Source organism: Bos grunniens, chromosome 23 (assembly GCF_055505025.1).
Source record: "Bos grunniens cultivar Pamir isolate PY7600 chromosome 23, Bosgru_T2T1.0, whole genome shotgun sequence".
Classification (NCBI taxonomy): domain Eukaryota; kingdom Metazoa; phylum Chordata; class Mammalia; order Artiodactyla; family Bovidae; genus Bos; species Bos grunniens.
The window spans coordinates 29571019-29583059 of record NC_141187.1 but is presented as its reverse complement, the minus strand read 5'-3'; the positions used below and the strand labels follow the sequence as shown (position 1 = coordinate 29583059).

The 12041-nt window shown below is 52.1% G+C and overlaps 2 protein-coding genes and 1 non-coding gene across 5 annotated transcripts; 1 reads left to right on the top strand and 2 right to left on the bottom strand.

Annotated features, from left to right (window-relative positions):
• Positions 1–1865: 1865 nt before the first annotated feature.
• Positions 1866–1972, bottom strand: LOC147347129 (U6 spliceosomal RNA). Its single transcript, XR_015153296.1, has one exon. It is a non-coding gene; the product is annotated as a U6 spliceosomal RNA (small nuclear RNA).
• A 780-nt stretch (positions 1973–2752) lies between these two features.
• Positions 2753–3812, bottom strand: SFTA2 (surfactant associated 2). The gene is made up of 3 exons (XM_086369505.1): positions 3419–3812; positions 3105–3193; positions 2753–2968 (listed from the first exon to the last, which is right to left on the bottom strand). Exons 1-3 carry the CDS (start codon positions 3477–3479, stop codon positions 2882–2884), a joined length of 237 nt encoding a protein of 78 aa, XP_086225631.1. The 5' UTR covers positions 3480–3812; the 3' UTR covers positions 2753–2881.
• Positions 3813–5732: 1920 nt separating this feature from the next.
• On the top strand, positions 5733–10188 carry LOC147347127 (uncharacterized). Of its 3 annotated transcripts, XM_086369469.1 has the most exons (6): positions 5733–5808; positions 5906–6070; positions 6125–6691; positions 7441–7581; positions 8528–8631; positions 9618–10188. In XM_086369469.1, the coding sequence occupies exons 1-6, from the start codon at positions 5757–5759 to the stop codon at positions 9720–9722; spliced, it is 1134 nt and encodes a 377-aa protein (XP_086225595.1). In that variant the 5' UTR covers positions 5733–5756; the 3' UTR covers positions 9723–10188. The 3 variants fall into 3 exon arrangements, with proteins under 3 accessions (XP_086225595.1, XP_086225596.1, XP_086225594.1); XM_086369470.1 differs by lacking the exon at positions 6125–6691 and having other exon boundaries at positions 5906–5983; XM_086369468.1 differs by having other exon boundaries at positions 5906–6691.
• Positions 10189–12041: the final 1853 nt, after the last annotated feature.

Genomic DNA, 12041 nt, shown 5'->3' with positions numbered 1-12041 from the left:
AATTACTGTATGTGGTGGGCCTGGCTGGGTCCTCTGTGGTGCCATTTATTCCTCCTGAGAACCTCATGAGGTGGGTGTTTGGTCCATTTTAGAGCTGAAGAGACTTGCTCAGGGAATAAAAGGAACTAGTCCACAGTGTCAGCTGGAATTACTGGCGTTCAGCCCAGTAAGTTAGGTGTCAGTTATCTGCCTGCTGTAACCAAGCTTCAGAGATAGTGGTGGCTAATCTACAAAAATATTGAATCACTATGTTGTACATCTGAAACTAATATTATGAATCAGCTATACTTCAATTGAAAAACAAAAAATAAGTTATTTTTAAAAAGCAACAAAGATAATGGCTTAGACGAGATAGGTGTTTCTTTTGCTGGGCGGAAGCAGTGCAGGACTCCGCAATGGAGGATTCCGTATCCCCTTTGATCTTACATTCCTGCCATCTTGATACACTCTTCCCAACTCTGGGTCTAAGGAATGCTCCCACCGGTATACCACATCCCACCAGAGGGGAAGGAAAAGGAGGGAGTGAGCTCCTTCCTTTTTCTTGAACACCTATTACATGCTGGGCTCTATTCTGAACCCTTGGATTTATTAATGAGAGAAACAAAAATCTTTGCTCTTTTGTACTTTGATTTAGGCTTCCCTGTGGCTCAGATGGTGAAGAATCTGCCTGCAATGCAGGAGACCCAGGTTCGATCCCTGAGCCGGGAAGATGCCCTGGAGAAGGGAATAGCAACCCACTCCAGTATTCTTGCCTAGATAATTCCATGCACAGAGGAACCCTAGTGGGCTACACAGTCCATAGGTTGCAAAGAGTCTGACACGACTGAGTGACTACACTTTAACTTTTTTTTCACTTTGATTCTAGCAGAGAGAGTCAGAAAAATACACATGTAAAATAAATAAAAAATTAAACAACAAAAACTGTACTGTCTGCTCCTCCATCCTTTTGGAGATCCGGACATTCAATCCCTCAACTTGTTTGGGGTCTATTCACCTGACCCACCAGCCCACTGGTGCAGCCTAGGGGTCAGTCATGAAATACTGGGGTCCTACAGAGCCCCCAGCTACCTCTCCTCCTCCAGGGGTAGTAGTCGCAGGACAGTTGTCAAGGAAACGATAGAAATTTTGTTTTGTTATGCTTTCGTATCTTCAGGGATGCTCCATTTGGAACTGTTGCCTTTCCCTTGCTCCAAAGGAGTCGGCCTCTAGTTCCATGTGGTGGTGAGGCTGTGCGGTTGGGAGCGGGCTGGTAGGACAGGTACTGTGGAGAGCAGGAAGCAATCATACCAGTAGCCCTTCATGGTCAAGTCTGGGCTGCATGCTTGCATTTAGAGTCAGCCAGTAAGAGGTCAAGAGCATCTTGAGTGTGGAGTAAGATGAGTGCCTGCCTTAAGAACAGCAGGAGGTGGGGCTTCCCTAGTGGTCCAGTGGTTGGGACTCTGTGTTTCCACTGCAAGGGGACCAGGTTCGATCCCTGATCTGCGAACTGGGCTCCTGCATGTCGTGCAGCCAAAAAAAAAAAAAAAAGCAGGAGAAGGAAGAGCCCTAGGGGACTAAGACTTTTATACTGGGGCCAGGTTTCCACCCTAATAAAAGTTCCTACCACCCAGACCCACTTATCTGACAGGTACCATGGTAAGTGTCCTTGATAGCTTATCCATGGAATCCTCAGGACAATCCAAGGAAGCAGGTACTACCATTATCCTCATTTTGCTGGTAAAGCAATGGAGACTGGGATTTCCCTGGTGGTCCAGTCTTAACAGACTTTGAGCTTCTTTTTTTTAATGGCTCTTAAAATCTTTTTTTATTGAAGAATAATTGCTTTATAGAATTTTGTTGTTTTCTGTCAAACCTCAACATGAATTAAAAATAAGGAACATGTCACGAATTTGCATGTCATCCTTGCACAGGGGCCGTGCTAATCTTCTCTGCATTGTTCCAATTTTAGTATATGTGCTGCTGAAGCAAGCACCAGACTTCGAGCTTCTAATCTGGGGCCTGGGTTTGATCCCTGCCCAGGGAACTAAATCCCACATGCCTCAACTAATCCCCAGAGCAGGAAAAAAAAAAGTTCTGGGAGAATAAGAAAGTCATCTAGGACATAAGCATAGGCCTGTGGGATTACACATTCCCATAGGCACCCATGCTGTTTCCCCGCCTGTTCTGCCAGGCTGGCCATCCTCTCACAAGCTGAATCCCTCATCTCTCACATCAACAGTCCCCCACCCCACCTGCTACCCTGACTGACCTGTGTGGATCCCTGGGCGTGTTCTGCCCACATCCTTGCCTGAGGTTCCTGAGCCCCCAGCCCCAAAGCGAAAGCAAAGGGAGAGGAAATGAAAATCTTGCTTAAGCCAAGGCATTTGTCTGGTGTCAGACGTCTCCATTGCTAATGGACCTCAAATGACTTAACCCTCTCAAGCCTCGATTTCCTCATCTGTAAAGTGGGATAATGAGATCTATTATGCTACGTGGGAGCTTGCTGCAGGCGTTGACATGGGAAAGCCTCTTGCCTGGAACAAAGCAGGAATTCAGTAAATGTTCCTTTATTCCCAGGTGCTCTGAGGAACTCAACTTGAAGTGCATGTGTGTGTGTGTGTGTGTGTGTGTCCCCAAGTAGGCCTTTGGCATGGTGCTAGGAGAGAACACATCCACCGGGGAAACCCTCTGCTTAACAAGGGAGAGTCAGAGACTTGAGTATCCAGTTCCCTTTTCCTGCCATCCCCTCCGCTCATGAACCCACAAAGTCAGGTCACTGCATTCAGCATATTTACTGCCACTGAGCAGGGTGAGGGCCTGTTGGAAGACAGGGTCGGGGCATGGCGCCTGCTCTCCGGGGACTGGATGCCCCAGCTGAGAAGGGCACAGGCTTCGACTGCTCTCAGACTCTGCAGGTGACGTGCTGTGAGGACCCTGCTTGATGCAGGGTGACGTTGGTCCCCAAGGGGAGGTGGAGGAGGAGGCAGAACTGAGGGATACAAAGGGCCAGAGGGCGAAGTGTAAGATGGCTCTCACTCACACCTGGAGGGGCCAGCCGCCCAGACCAACACAGAAACACACTCCAAGTTCACACAGCCCCCTCTGTTTCCCTCCCAAAGGACTACCTTCTGGAGAAAGTCCAGGAAGCTGGAATTGTAGGAGGAATTTGCCAGAAGGGAGTTCTTCAACTTCAGTTGCAAAGTCATTCCTGGCCCTAGGGATCCAGATGCACAGCTGAGGACCCAGCTGCCAGGAACAGGCTCCCTCAGGGGTGCGGGCGCCCCTCCTGCCCCACCCCAACCCAAGGTCTTTCATCCCTTCCAGACCCTCTTGCTGCAGTTCAGCCCTGAGCCCTCAGGACCTCAGGACTAGGGTGCCTCCATGTCTCTCTCACCCACTTCTCGTCTTGGGGGCCAGGTGTGTAGCCCTCCAGACTCACCTGCCCCCTGTGAGCTGCCGATGAGGGTCAGGAGGAGGACGAGGGGCAGCCCAGCCCCCATCGCGACTCTACCCCCTCGCTTCTCAGATGCTGGAAGAGATGTCTGAAGGCCCGCTGGCCTCTCCTCACCGGCCTGCCTTCCTGCTCCCCACTCAGTCCTGAGCAATGGTGCGTGTGGGGTGATGGGAGGGTGGCTGGGCAACTGGATTTTCCAGTTCTCTCAATAAGACTCTGAGGACCCAGGAGAGGGCCATTCACTGGGCTGTTGGGGAAAGGGAGGGTGGTCCCCTTTCCTCAATCCCGTGTCCCACTTCTCCCCCACGTCTCAAAGCTTGAGAGGGAGTGGGTGCCCCAGGAAGAGAAGTTGGGGAGGCGTCCCTTTGTGCTGGTGTCTGGGCCCCACCCACGCCTGGGCCTCTCATTGCTCTTTAGGGATTAATTATTAACTGCGATTAATTTCTATCAGCTGTGCCACCCAAGGGCTCAGGAATGTGGGCCCAAAAGGGAGGGGTAGATTACACCGAGTTCTCCCCAAACTCATGTCCTGCTCCCTCAGCTGCAATGACTTTCTGGGTGGGGGGAACTTTCATCTTTGAATATTTTGTTTTAGTCTCTCTAACATATCCTAGCAACTTGGGCGGAGATGCAGTTTCATCAAATATCCCCATCACGTCCTGCCTTGAGCGCTCACGCAAAAGAAATCCCTTCATCCTCCCAGCCAAAGCCCTTTCCCAAATCGCTCAGAATGGCAAACCAACGACCGGATGGAGAGGGAATTTGGAAATCTGTCTAGTTTACCTCCTTTCTTTCTTATTTATTTATTTTATTTGACTGCACTGGGTCTTAGTTGCGGCATATGGGATCTAGTTCCCTGACTAGGCATCAAACTCCAGGCCCCCTGCATTGGGAGTGCGGTCTTAGCCTCTGGACCACCAGGGAAGTCCCTACCCTCTTTCTTTAAAAAATAGGAAACTAGGGCTCAGAGAGGGTAAATGACTTATTTAGGTCACATAGTAAGTCAGTAGCAGAGAGATTAGAGATAGACCAGGCTGTCATGATGCCAGACACAGGGATAAGCTCAACAGATTGACAAACTAGTCGTGTAAACCCTCTAGAATACACAAGGGCACATGCTGTTTTATCGTCTTAGTTGCCTCCCTATGCGTCTTCTCTCCCTTTTCCCCCACACCAGTGGGCCCCTGAGTAGACGGATGGAGACAGAGAGGATACAGGGCAGAGTCAGGGAGAAAAGCCAAAAGCAGGACCACTAAGATGCAGAGACTGTCTATACCATAAATACTGCCTATAGAGACACTGTCTATACCATAAATGTAAATAATGAGCAACCCAGGGGCTCTCAGACGTGTACTGGACAGCCGGAAGCCCAGATTGGGAGGAATTCATGGACAAAAGGCTCAGCAGACATAGGAGGCAGGAGCAGTGAGGGGGAGGAAGTGGGAACTCAGAGAGGTGCTTTGGGGGATCTGAGTCCTCCTAAGAGGAGAGTGGGAGCGCTCATCTTTTCATGTCATCATAGCTGAGGCTGCTGTGTGCTGGGCACCTTAGAAACATTATTTCCTTTCATTCTTATTATGGCCCTCTGAAGTAGGTACTGCCTTACCCCAGTTTTAGGGGTGAAGACTTTGATAGGTCACACGACTCGCCCGAGAGTGCACAGCTTGGAAGTGGTAGATTCCAGCACAGTGGATTCACAGCTGGGTTCTGAACTTGCTTATCCCTCTGCCCCTGAACAGACGATTGTCTTGCCTGGTGCCCCTCTCCTCTCATTACCCCTTCTCCGCCAAAGGAATGGAAAGTTCTGTGGGCTGCAGCCACTGTGAAGGAGGGATGGTTCAGGTGTTCACCCTCCTGCCCTGCCATGGTCTCTCCTGAGAATCAGATGAGGTCCTCAGGCTGTGTCAGTCATTCTTTACCCTCTGCGTCCCCAAGGGACCCATATACCTCACCCCTCCATGGTCATATTTCTAGGCGCACAAGGACCTTGGGATAGGAGACCTGGGTCTCTCCCCCTTCAGAGAAGGTCCAGAATAGGGACTGACTCTGACCTGGGGGTTAGATCCCGAACCCGGAAAGAGCCTGAGAGCCTGGAAGGAGAATCCTCAGGTTCTTACTCACTCTCCCCCTCGCCCAGTGCTTCCTGGAACCAAGCTGGGATAGATTAATCCCCTGGGGACAGCTGGGTGGCCTCTCCCTGGGAATGAAGATCCCAGTGTTGATGGAGGCCCTGGCACACCTGGCTCTCCTGAGGCTCCTAATAGGGCCTTAAAGCCTTTAAAGAGCCAGGGAGACGGTCCTGGAAGCGCATCTCAGCGGCGCCATGGCTGCTGCACTGGTGCTGCTCCTGGGCCTGCAGGCCTTCGCTGGCTGTGGTGAGCACGGGGGCTTTAGGGGCAAGATGTGGACTCGAGGTCCAGGGAGAGGGCCAGCTCTTCTAACTCCATCTTCTCATTTTTCTTCTGCCAACAGCTCAGCTGATCCCATCGGGGACAGCTAACTCTGGAGGTCTCCCCACCGTCTCTGCTGGTCTCCCCACCATCGCTGCAGGTCTCCCCACCATCTCTGGGGATGTCTCTGCTGGTCTCCCCACTGTCTCTGGGGATGTCTCTGCTGGTCTTCCTACTATCTCTGCTGGTCTCCCTACTGTCTCTGCAGGTCTCCCCACTGTCTCTGGGGATGTCTCTGCAGGTCTCCCCACTGTCTCTGCTGGTCTCCCCACTGTCTCTGGGGATGTCTCTGCTGGTCTTCCTACTATCTCTGCAGGTCTCCCCACTGTCTCTGCTGGTCTCCCTACTGTCTCTGCTGGTCTCCCCACTGTCTCTGGGGATGTCTCTGCTGGTCTCCCCACTGTCTCTGGGGGTGTCTCTGCAGGTCTCCCTCCTGTCTCTGCTGGTCTCCCCACTGTCTCTGGGGATGTCTCTGCTGGTCTCCCTACTGTCTCTGCAGGTCTCCCCACTGTCTCTGGGGATGTCTCTGCTGGCCTTCCTACTATCTCTGCACGTCTCCCTACTGTCTCTGCTGGTCTCCCCACTGTCTCTGGGGATATCTCTGCAGGTCTCCCTACTGTCTCTGCAGGTCTCCCCACTGTCTCTGGGGATGTTTCTGCAGGTCTCCCTACTGTCTCTGCTGGTCTCCCCACTGTCTCTGTGAGTTTCTCTACAGTTTCTTCAACACCTGGGGCTTTGCCCAGTAATCCTCAGACTTTAAGTCCAGCCATTTCTGGCAGCCCATCAGGAGCAGCATCAGCGTTGCCAGGTGACACTTCTGTTGCTCAGTGCATCTCTGAAGAGCTCTTTAGCTTTGCCTGCAGCTCTGGGTGGGGGCTTCCTGTGCTCAGCCATGAATAAATTGTTAGCTCCCAGAGCCTCACTGAAGCAGTCCTGGCTTTGGTGGCTATACAAAGGCCCTCCTTCTGCTTTTCAACTTATCAACTTTTTCTCTTGTAGTTAGTGTTTTTATATCCTGCCTAAGACATTTTTTTTGCCTAATTCAAGGTCATGAAAATATTCTCTGATGCATTCTTCCAGAAGCTTTACTTTCAAATTTAGAATCTTTGAATCTAAGAATCTTAGCTTTCAAATTTAAGCCTATGACACATCTCAGATTAATTTCTGTGTATGGAGTAAGGGAGAGGTCAAGATCCCTTTTCTCCTCTTACAGATAACCAGTTGCCCTGGAACCACTCATTTCAAAGACTCTCCCTCTCTCCCCACCATTGAAATGTGTGAGTCCCTTTATTGAAAGTAAAGTGACCAAGGCTATTTCTGGGCTCTTCTGTCTGTTCTTACTCCGGGGCCACAGTCCTTAATGTCTGCAGCTTTGCAGCCAGTCTTAGGGTATGGTAGTATAAGCCTTCCACTTCTGTTTTTAAGACTGTCTTAGCTTTTCTCAGTCCTTTTATTTTCATTTACCAAACACTTGCCCTCAACTGAGAGGGCACTGGATGGAATTTCTGCTTCTGTTCTCGCGCAGACATCCACCCGTTTTCCCCTCTGCCCTTCTAGGATCTGCCTCCCCAACAACAGTCCTTGGAACTGCTTTACCCATGCCTGGGGCTTCCACAGCAGGTGGGGCTGTCGCAGGCGGTTCCGCAGCCACCACAGCTGGAGCGGCCACCGCCTCCTCTGGGCTCAGCGTCCCGACCAGTAAGGCGCTCTTGTTTGCATTGGGTCACTGACCGGCAGGCACCCCAGCTCCTGGAGAGGAGTGTGAAAGTGTGAAAGTGTTCATCATTCAGTCATGTCTGACTCTGCGACCCCATGGACCGTAGCCCACCAGGCTCCTCTGTCCATGGAATTCTCCAGGCAAGAATACTGGAGTGGGTTGCCATTGTAGGGACAGGCTTAAGGCTTGCTTTCTACTGTGTTTTGAGTACACCTAAGAACATCTCCAGTTCTTCAAAGGGTTTCAGTACCCCTCAAGCCTCTGGTCACACCAGAAGCTGGATGGCTGTTACCCGATTGCTTCCCCAAAAGGTTTCCGACTATATTCCTTGTGGCCCAACCTGTCTTTGCAGGGCAACAAATATCCCCTCCCGAGATCCTGTCCTCCTCCCTCTGTCTCCTTCCTCCCTCCCGTTCAATCCAAATCTCCCCACCAGGCAGTCTGAGGGCAGGAAACGAGCAAAGGGAAAACAAGAGGATTGGCTCTGACTCCCCTTAAAGATCAGAGTCAGGGTGGGGTCGTGAGGAGGGCAGAGGGGGCAGCCTCTGAATAAGATGAGGGAACTACCGGCAGGGCGGGACTGTCAGAGTGCAGAGGCATGGCAGATGAGAGAGGCCCAACAACAGCCTGGGATATGGAGGACGGTTCAGAAAGACGGAGAGGCGTGGATGTCAGTGAGGACTTCAGAGACTGACAGATGCGTCCACAGGTGTAAGGGAAGAAGTGAGTGCGGTTTGGAGTGAAGCCCTTTGAAACCCCCTCCACTGAAATTCTATTCCCAAGATGACAAGACACCGAGCAACGTGGTCTCAGAGTCACGTAGACATCAGAGTCACAGAAGGAAAGATGCAAAGTTACAGAGGGCAGTGGGGAGTCGGGGGATTGAGGTCCCACCTGCCTCGGTCACAGCCCCTCTCTGGTCCTCAGGCCCGAAGCCACAAGAGAAGGGCTCTGTCCCCGACTGGGCCATCGTGTTGATCACTCTCTCTTTGGTAGCAGCAATTGTCAGTCTACTGTATGGTATCAAAAAGGTGAGTGAAGCTGTGGTCCAAATGTGTGGGTCTCTGAGGCCAGTGGGGCTGGCCCTGGTGCCCCAGAAGGACAGGGGCTTCAGGGGAAAATGACAGCTTACCACACTTAGGGAGGGAGGAAGGGGGAAAGGGACCCCAGTCCGGGTGGCTGAGAGGAAACATCGATTGGGCAGGGATGTGGGGTTGGGGCCACTGAAAGAGAGGCAGGGGAACACTGTAGGCTGACCAGCCCATGGAGGCACTACATTTAGCTCTAGGCAGTGAAGAGTCAACTTCATGGAATTACATTATAACTTGGGTTTTGAATCCTGGCTCTGTCATTACAGCTGTGTGACCTTGTGCAAGTTACTCAGCCTCTCTGTGTTCTGTATTACTCCATTTAAGTAATAACTGACACTTAAATAGCACTTATTCTGTGCCAGGTATTGTACATATCTTAGCTCACAGCAACCCTGTGATACAAGCAATATTATTGTCTCTTATTCTACGGATGAGGTAATTGAGTCCTGGATAAAATGAGAAGGATATTGATAGTATCCAGCTCAAAGGGCTGTTGGGGGGTAAAATGAGCTTACACATGTAAACCGCTTAGGTGCTTGGCACATAGTAAGTGAAGTGAAGTCACTCAGTCGTGTCCAACTCTTTGCGACCCCCTGGACTGTAGCCCACCAAGCTCCTCTATCTATGGGATTCTCCAGGCAAGAATACTGGAGTGGGTTGCCATTTCCTTCTCCAGGGAATCTTCCCAACTCAGGGATCGAACCCAGGTCTCCTGCATTGCAGGCAGATGTCTTAACCTCTGAGCCACCTGGGAAGCCCTGGCACATAGTAAGTGCTCAGCAAATTAGTCTGGTTCATTATCCTTACTGTTTTTGCAGAAAGAGGAGCTCTGAGAACCTGAGTTGTTGAGGGAGGCCGCAGTCCATGGGGAGAGCTGAGGGCTGGGCAGCTTAGTTAACCCTTCCTATCCATCCCTCATCTCATAGGCCTGCGAGTTCCGGAAGGAGATGAATATGGGGTGTGGTTGTGGCTCTGTGACCCCTTATGGCTGCCACCACGAACCCACCAGCCAGCACTACTCCGTCAAGTGAAGGGGCACGACTGGGATCGCCTATGCCCCTCTCCCGATGGCCTTCCTCCTTCCTTCCCTGAGCAGACTCATTCAAGTCACTCAAGACTCTGATGCAGTTTTCTCATCTGTAGAAGGAAGGACCAGGGCACCATGGTCTCCAGGGGTCTTCCAGCCTTTATGGCATCCCGATCTGGGCAGTGGGAACCTCCTCTCCTCATTCTTTCTTCCTGTTCCCATTCTCTTCCCCAACTATCAGAGAACTTAGCTGAGGACACTGCTTGGGACCCCTGGGGAACAGGATGGGGGTCCCCCTTTCTATAAGGAGCCCCCTTGGGCTGGCTCCTGACCCTCTTGAGACCTTCAATTCTCTCACCTCAGTACAGGTGAGGAACCCTGCTCTGTGACGCCCCCTGCTTAGACCACTCCAGGTGGGTGGTGGACACAACTCTTGCTAAATAAAACAGTAGTGCTCCCCTGGTCTCCCAGCCACTGTGTAATTATCCAAGTGCTTTGCCGTCGGGCAGGCACCGACCAGGTCTGGTCTCTGCCTCTTACCAGATATGTGACCTTGGGCATTTAAATCATTTCCCTGAACCAAGCTTGTTTGTTCTCAAGCTGTAAAATGAGGCTGACATTGCTAACCTCATAAGTTACAACAAGGTAAAGTGCTCGGCACATATCTCTGTACCTAGAACAGCTCAGACATCAGTAGCTGGTAGGGTTGTTTTGTGACCCTCTCAGCCCAGGTTGTGCAGTGGTATAGAATCTCCTGCCAACACAGGAGATGCAAAAGACACGGGTTTGATCCCTGGGTCAGGAATATCCCCTGGAGGAGGAAATGGCAACCCACTCCAGTATTCTTGCCTGGAGAATCCCATAGACAGAGGAGCCTGGTGGGTTGCAGTCCACAGGGTCGCAAAAGAGTCGGACATGACTGAGCCATCGTGCACACACAACCTAACTATTACAGCTCAGACACAACAACCTCTTCTGACATCAAGAGCCTGCACATACCTCTAAGTTCCTCCACCTCTGATGCGTGTGTCCTCTGGGGGACGTTGTGGCTAAAGAAGAATGGGGAATATTTATTTACACAGTGAAGGCAGAGAGTCTCAACCTGAGCACCACTGATGTGAGCTGGAGAGTTCTTTGCTGTGGGGCTGTCCTGTGCCTTGCAGGATGGCCAGGACCCCCTCTGGCCTCTACCCGCTGGGTGCCAGGAGCAACCCCCTCCAAGGTGGGACAAGGTTGTCTCTAGACATGGCGAAATGTCCCCAGGGGACAGAGTTGCCTCTCCTTGTTGAGAACTTCTCTCCTAGAGACCTGGGTCCCTGGAGGAAAGTGTGGGGGTGGGGCCAGATTAGTGGAAAGGGGGATTTTCAGTCCCTCCTGGGTCCAGATGGAGAGGCAGAGGAGGTCTACCTCTGCCTCAGTCTCCCTACCCTACAGGACGCATTGCCTGGGAGGCAGGCTACCCAGTTCTGAGCAGTCAGGCTTTGGTCTGATTCCATGGAGCCTAATTACTTGCCTAATCATGTTAATGAGCAGCTGGCCTCTCCTCTTCCCTTCCACTCCAGCCCTGCCTAGGTCTTAGGGACCAATCATGCCCAGTACTAGATGGATTCACAAGTTCGGCCCTCTAGTCCTCCCATGAGCCCCGTGGCCCCAGGGCCCTGGCACCGTGCCCTCCAGGTCAGGCCGTCTCCACCCCCTCTGCCTGCTCCACTCACCCCTAGAGGTAGGAGCCAGCCCTGGCTTCCACTCCGTTCAGCCGAGTCAACACGATTGACTGCGTCCCGTGTGCCAGGCCCTCACTCTGGTGCTGGGGCTGCAGCAGCAATCATGGCAAAGACCTGGCCGGCTGCTGACTCCCCAGTAGAGGAGACCCACCGTAAACAAATTAAGTGAGCAATAGGGGTGGTGACTTGAGACCCCCGGACCCACAGCTTCCTCTCTCCTTAGAATCCCAGGGAGCCTGCCCTCCCCCTATGCCAGCCCCAGGCACTGTCTCCTGGGAGCGCAGTATATGAACTTTGACAACCTCTGAGCTAATGTTTGCTTCAGGCAGGGAATCAGGACCAAGGGGAGAGGGAGACTCCAGGGAGGTCCTAGACGGACTGGCCGCCACCCCTGCTGAGGGATACGTCAGTCCCTGGGGTTCCATGTCTGCCTTTGTCTCCGTCTCCACCTGTCCCCACCTGGTGTGTCATCTCTGGACACCTGGAAGCACCTGTCTTTGCAGGAGCCAGACACTGGAGGGCTTTCCCCGTCTCTGCTCTTTCACCTCATACTCATGGGCAGCTCCACCCAGGGCAAAAAGAGTGAACGTGTGTGAGTA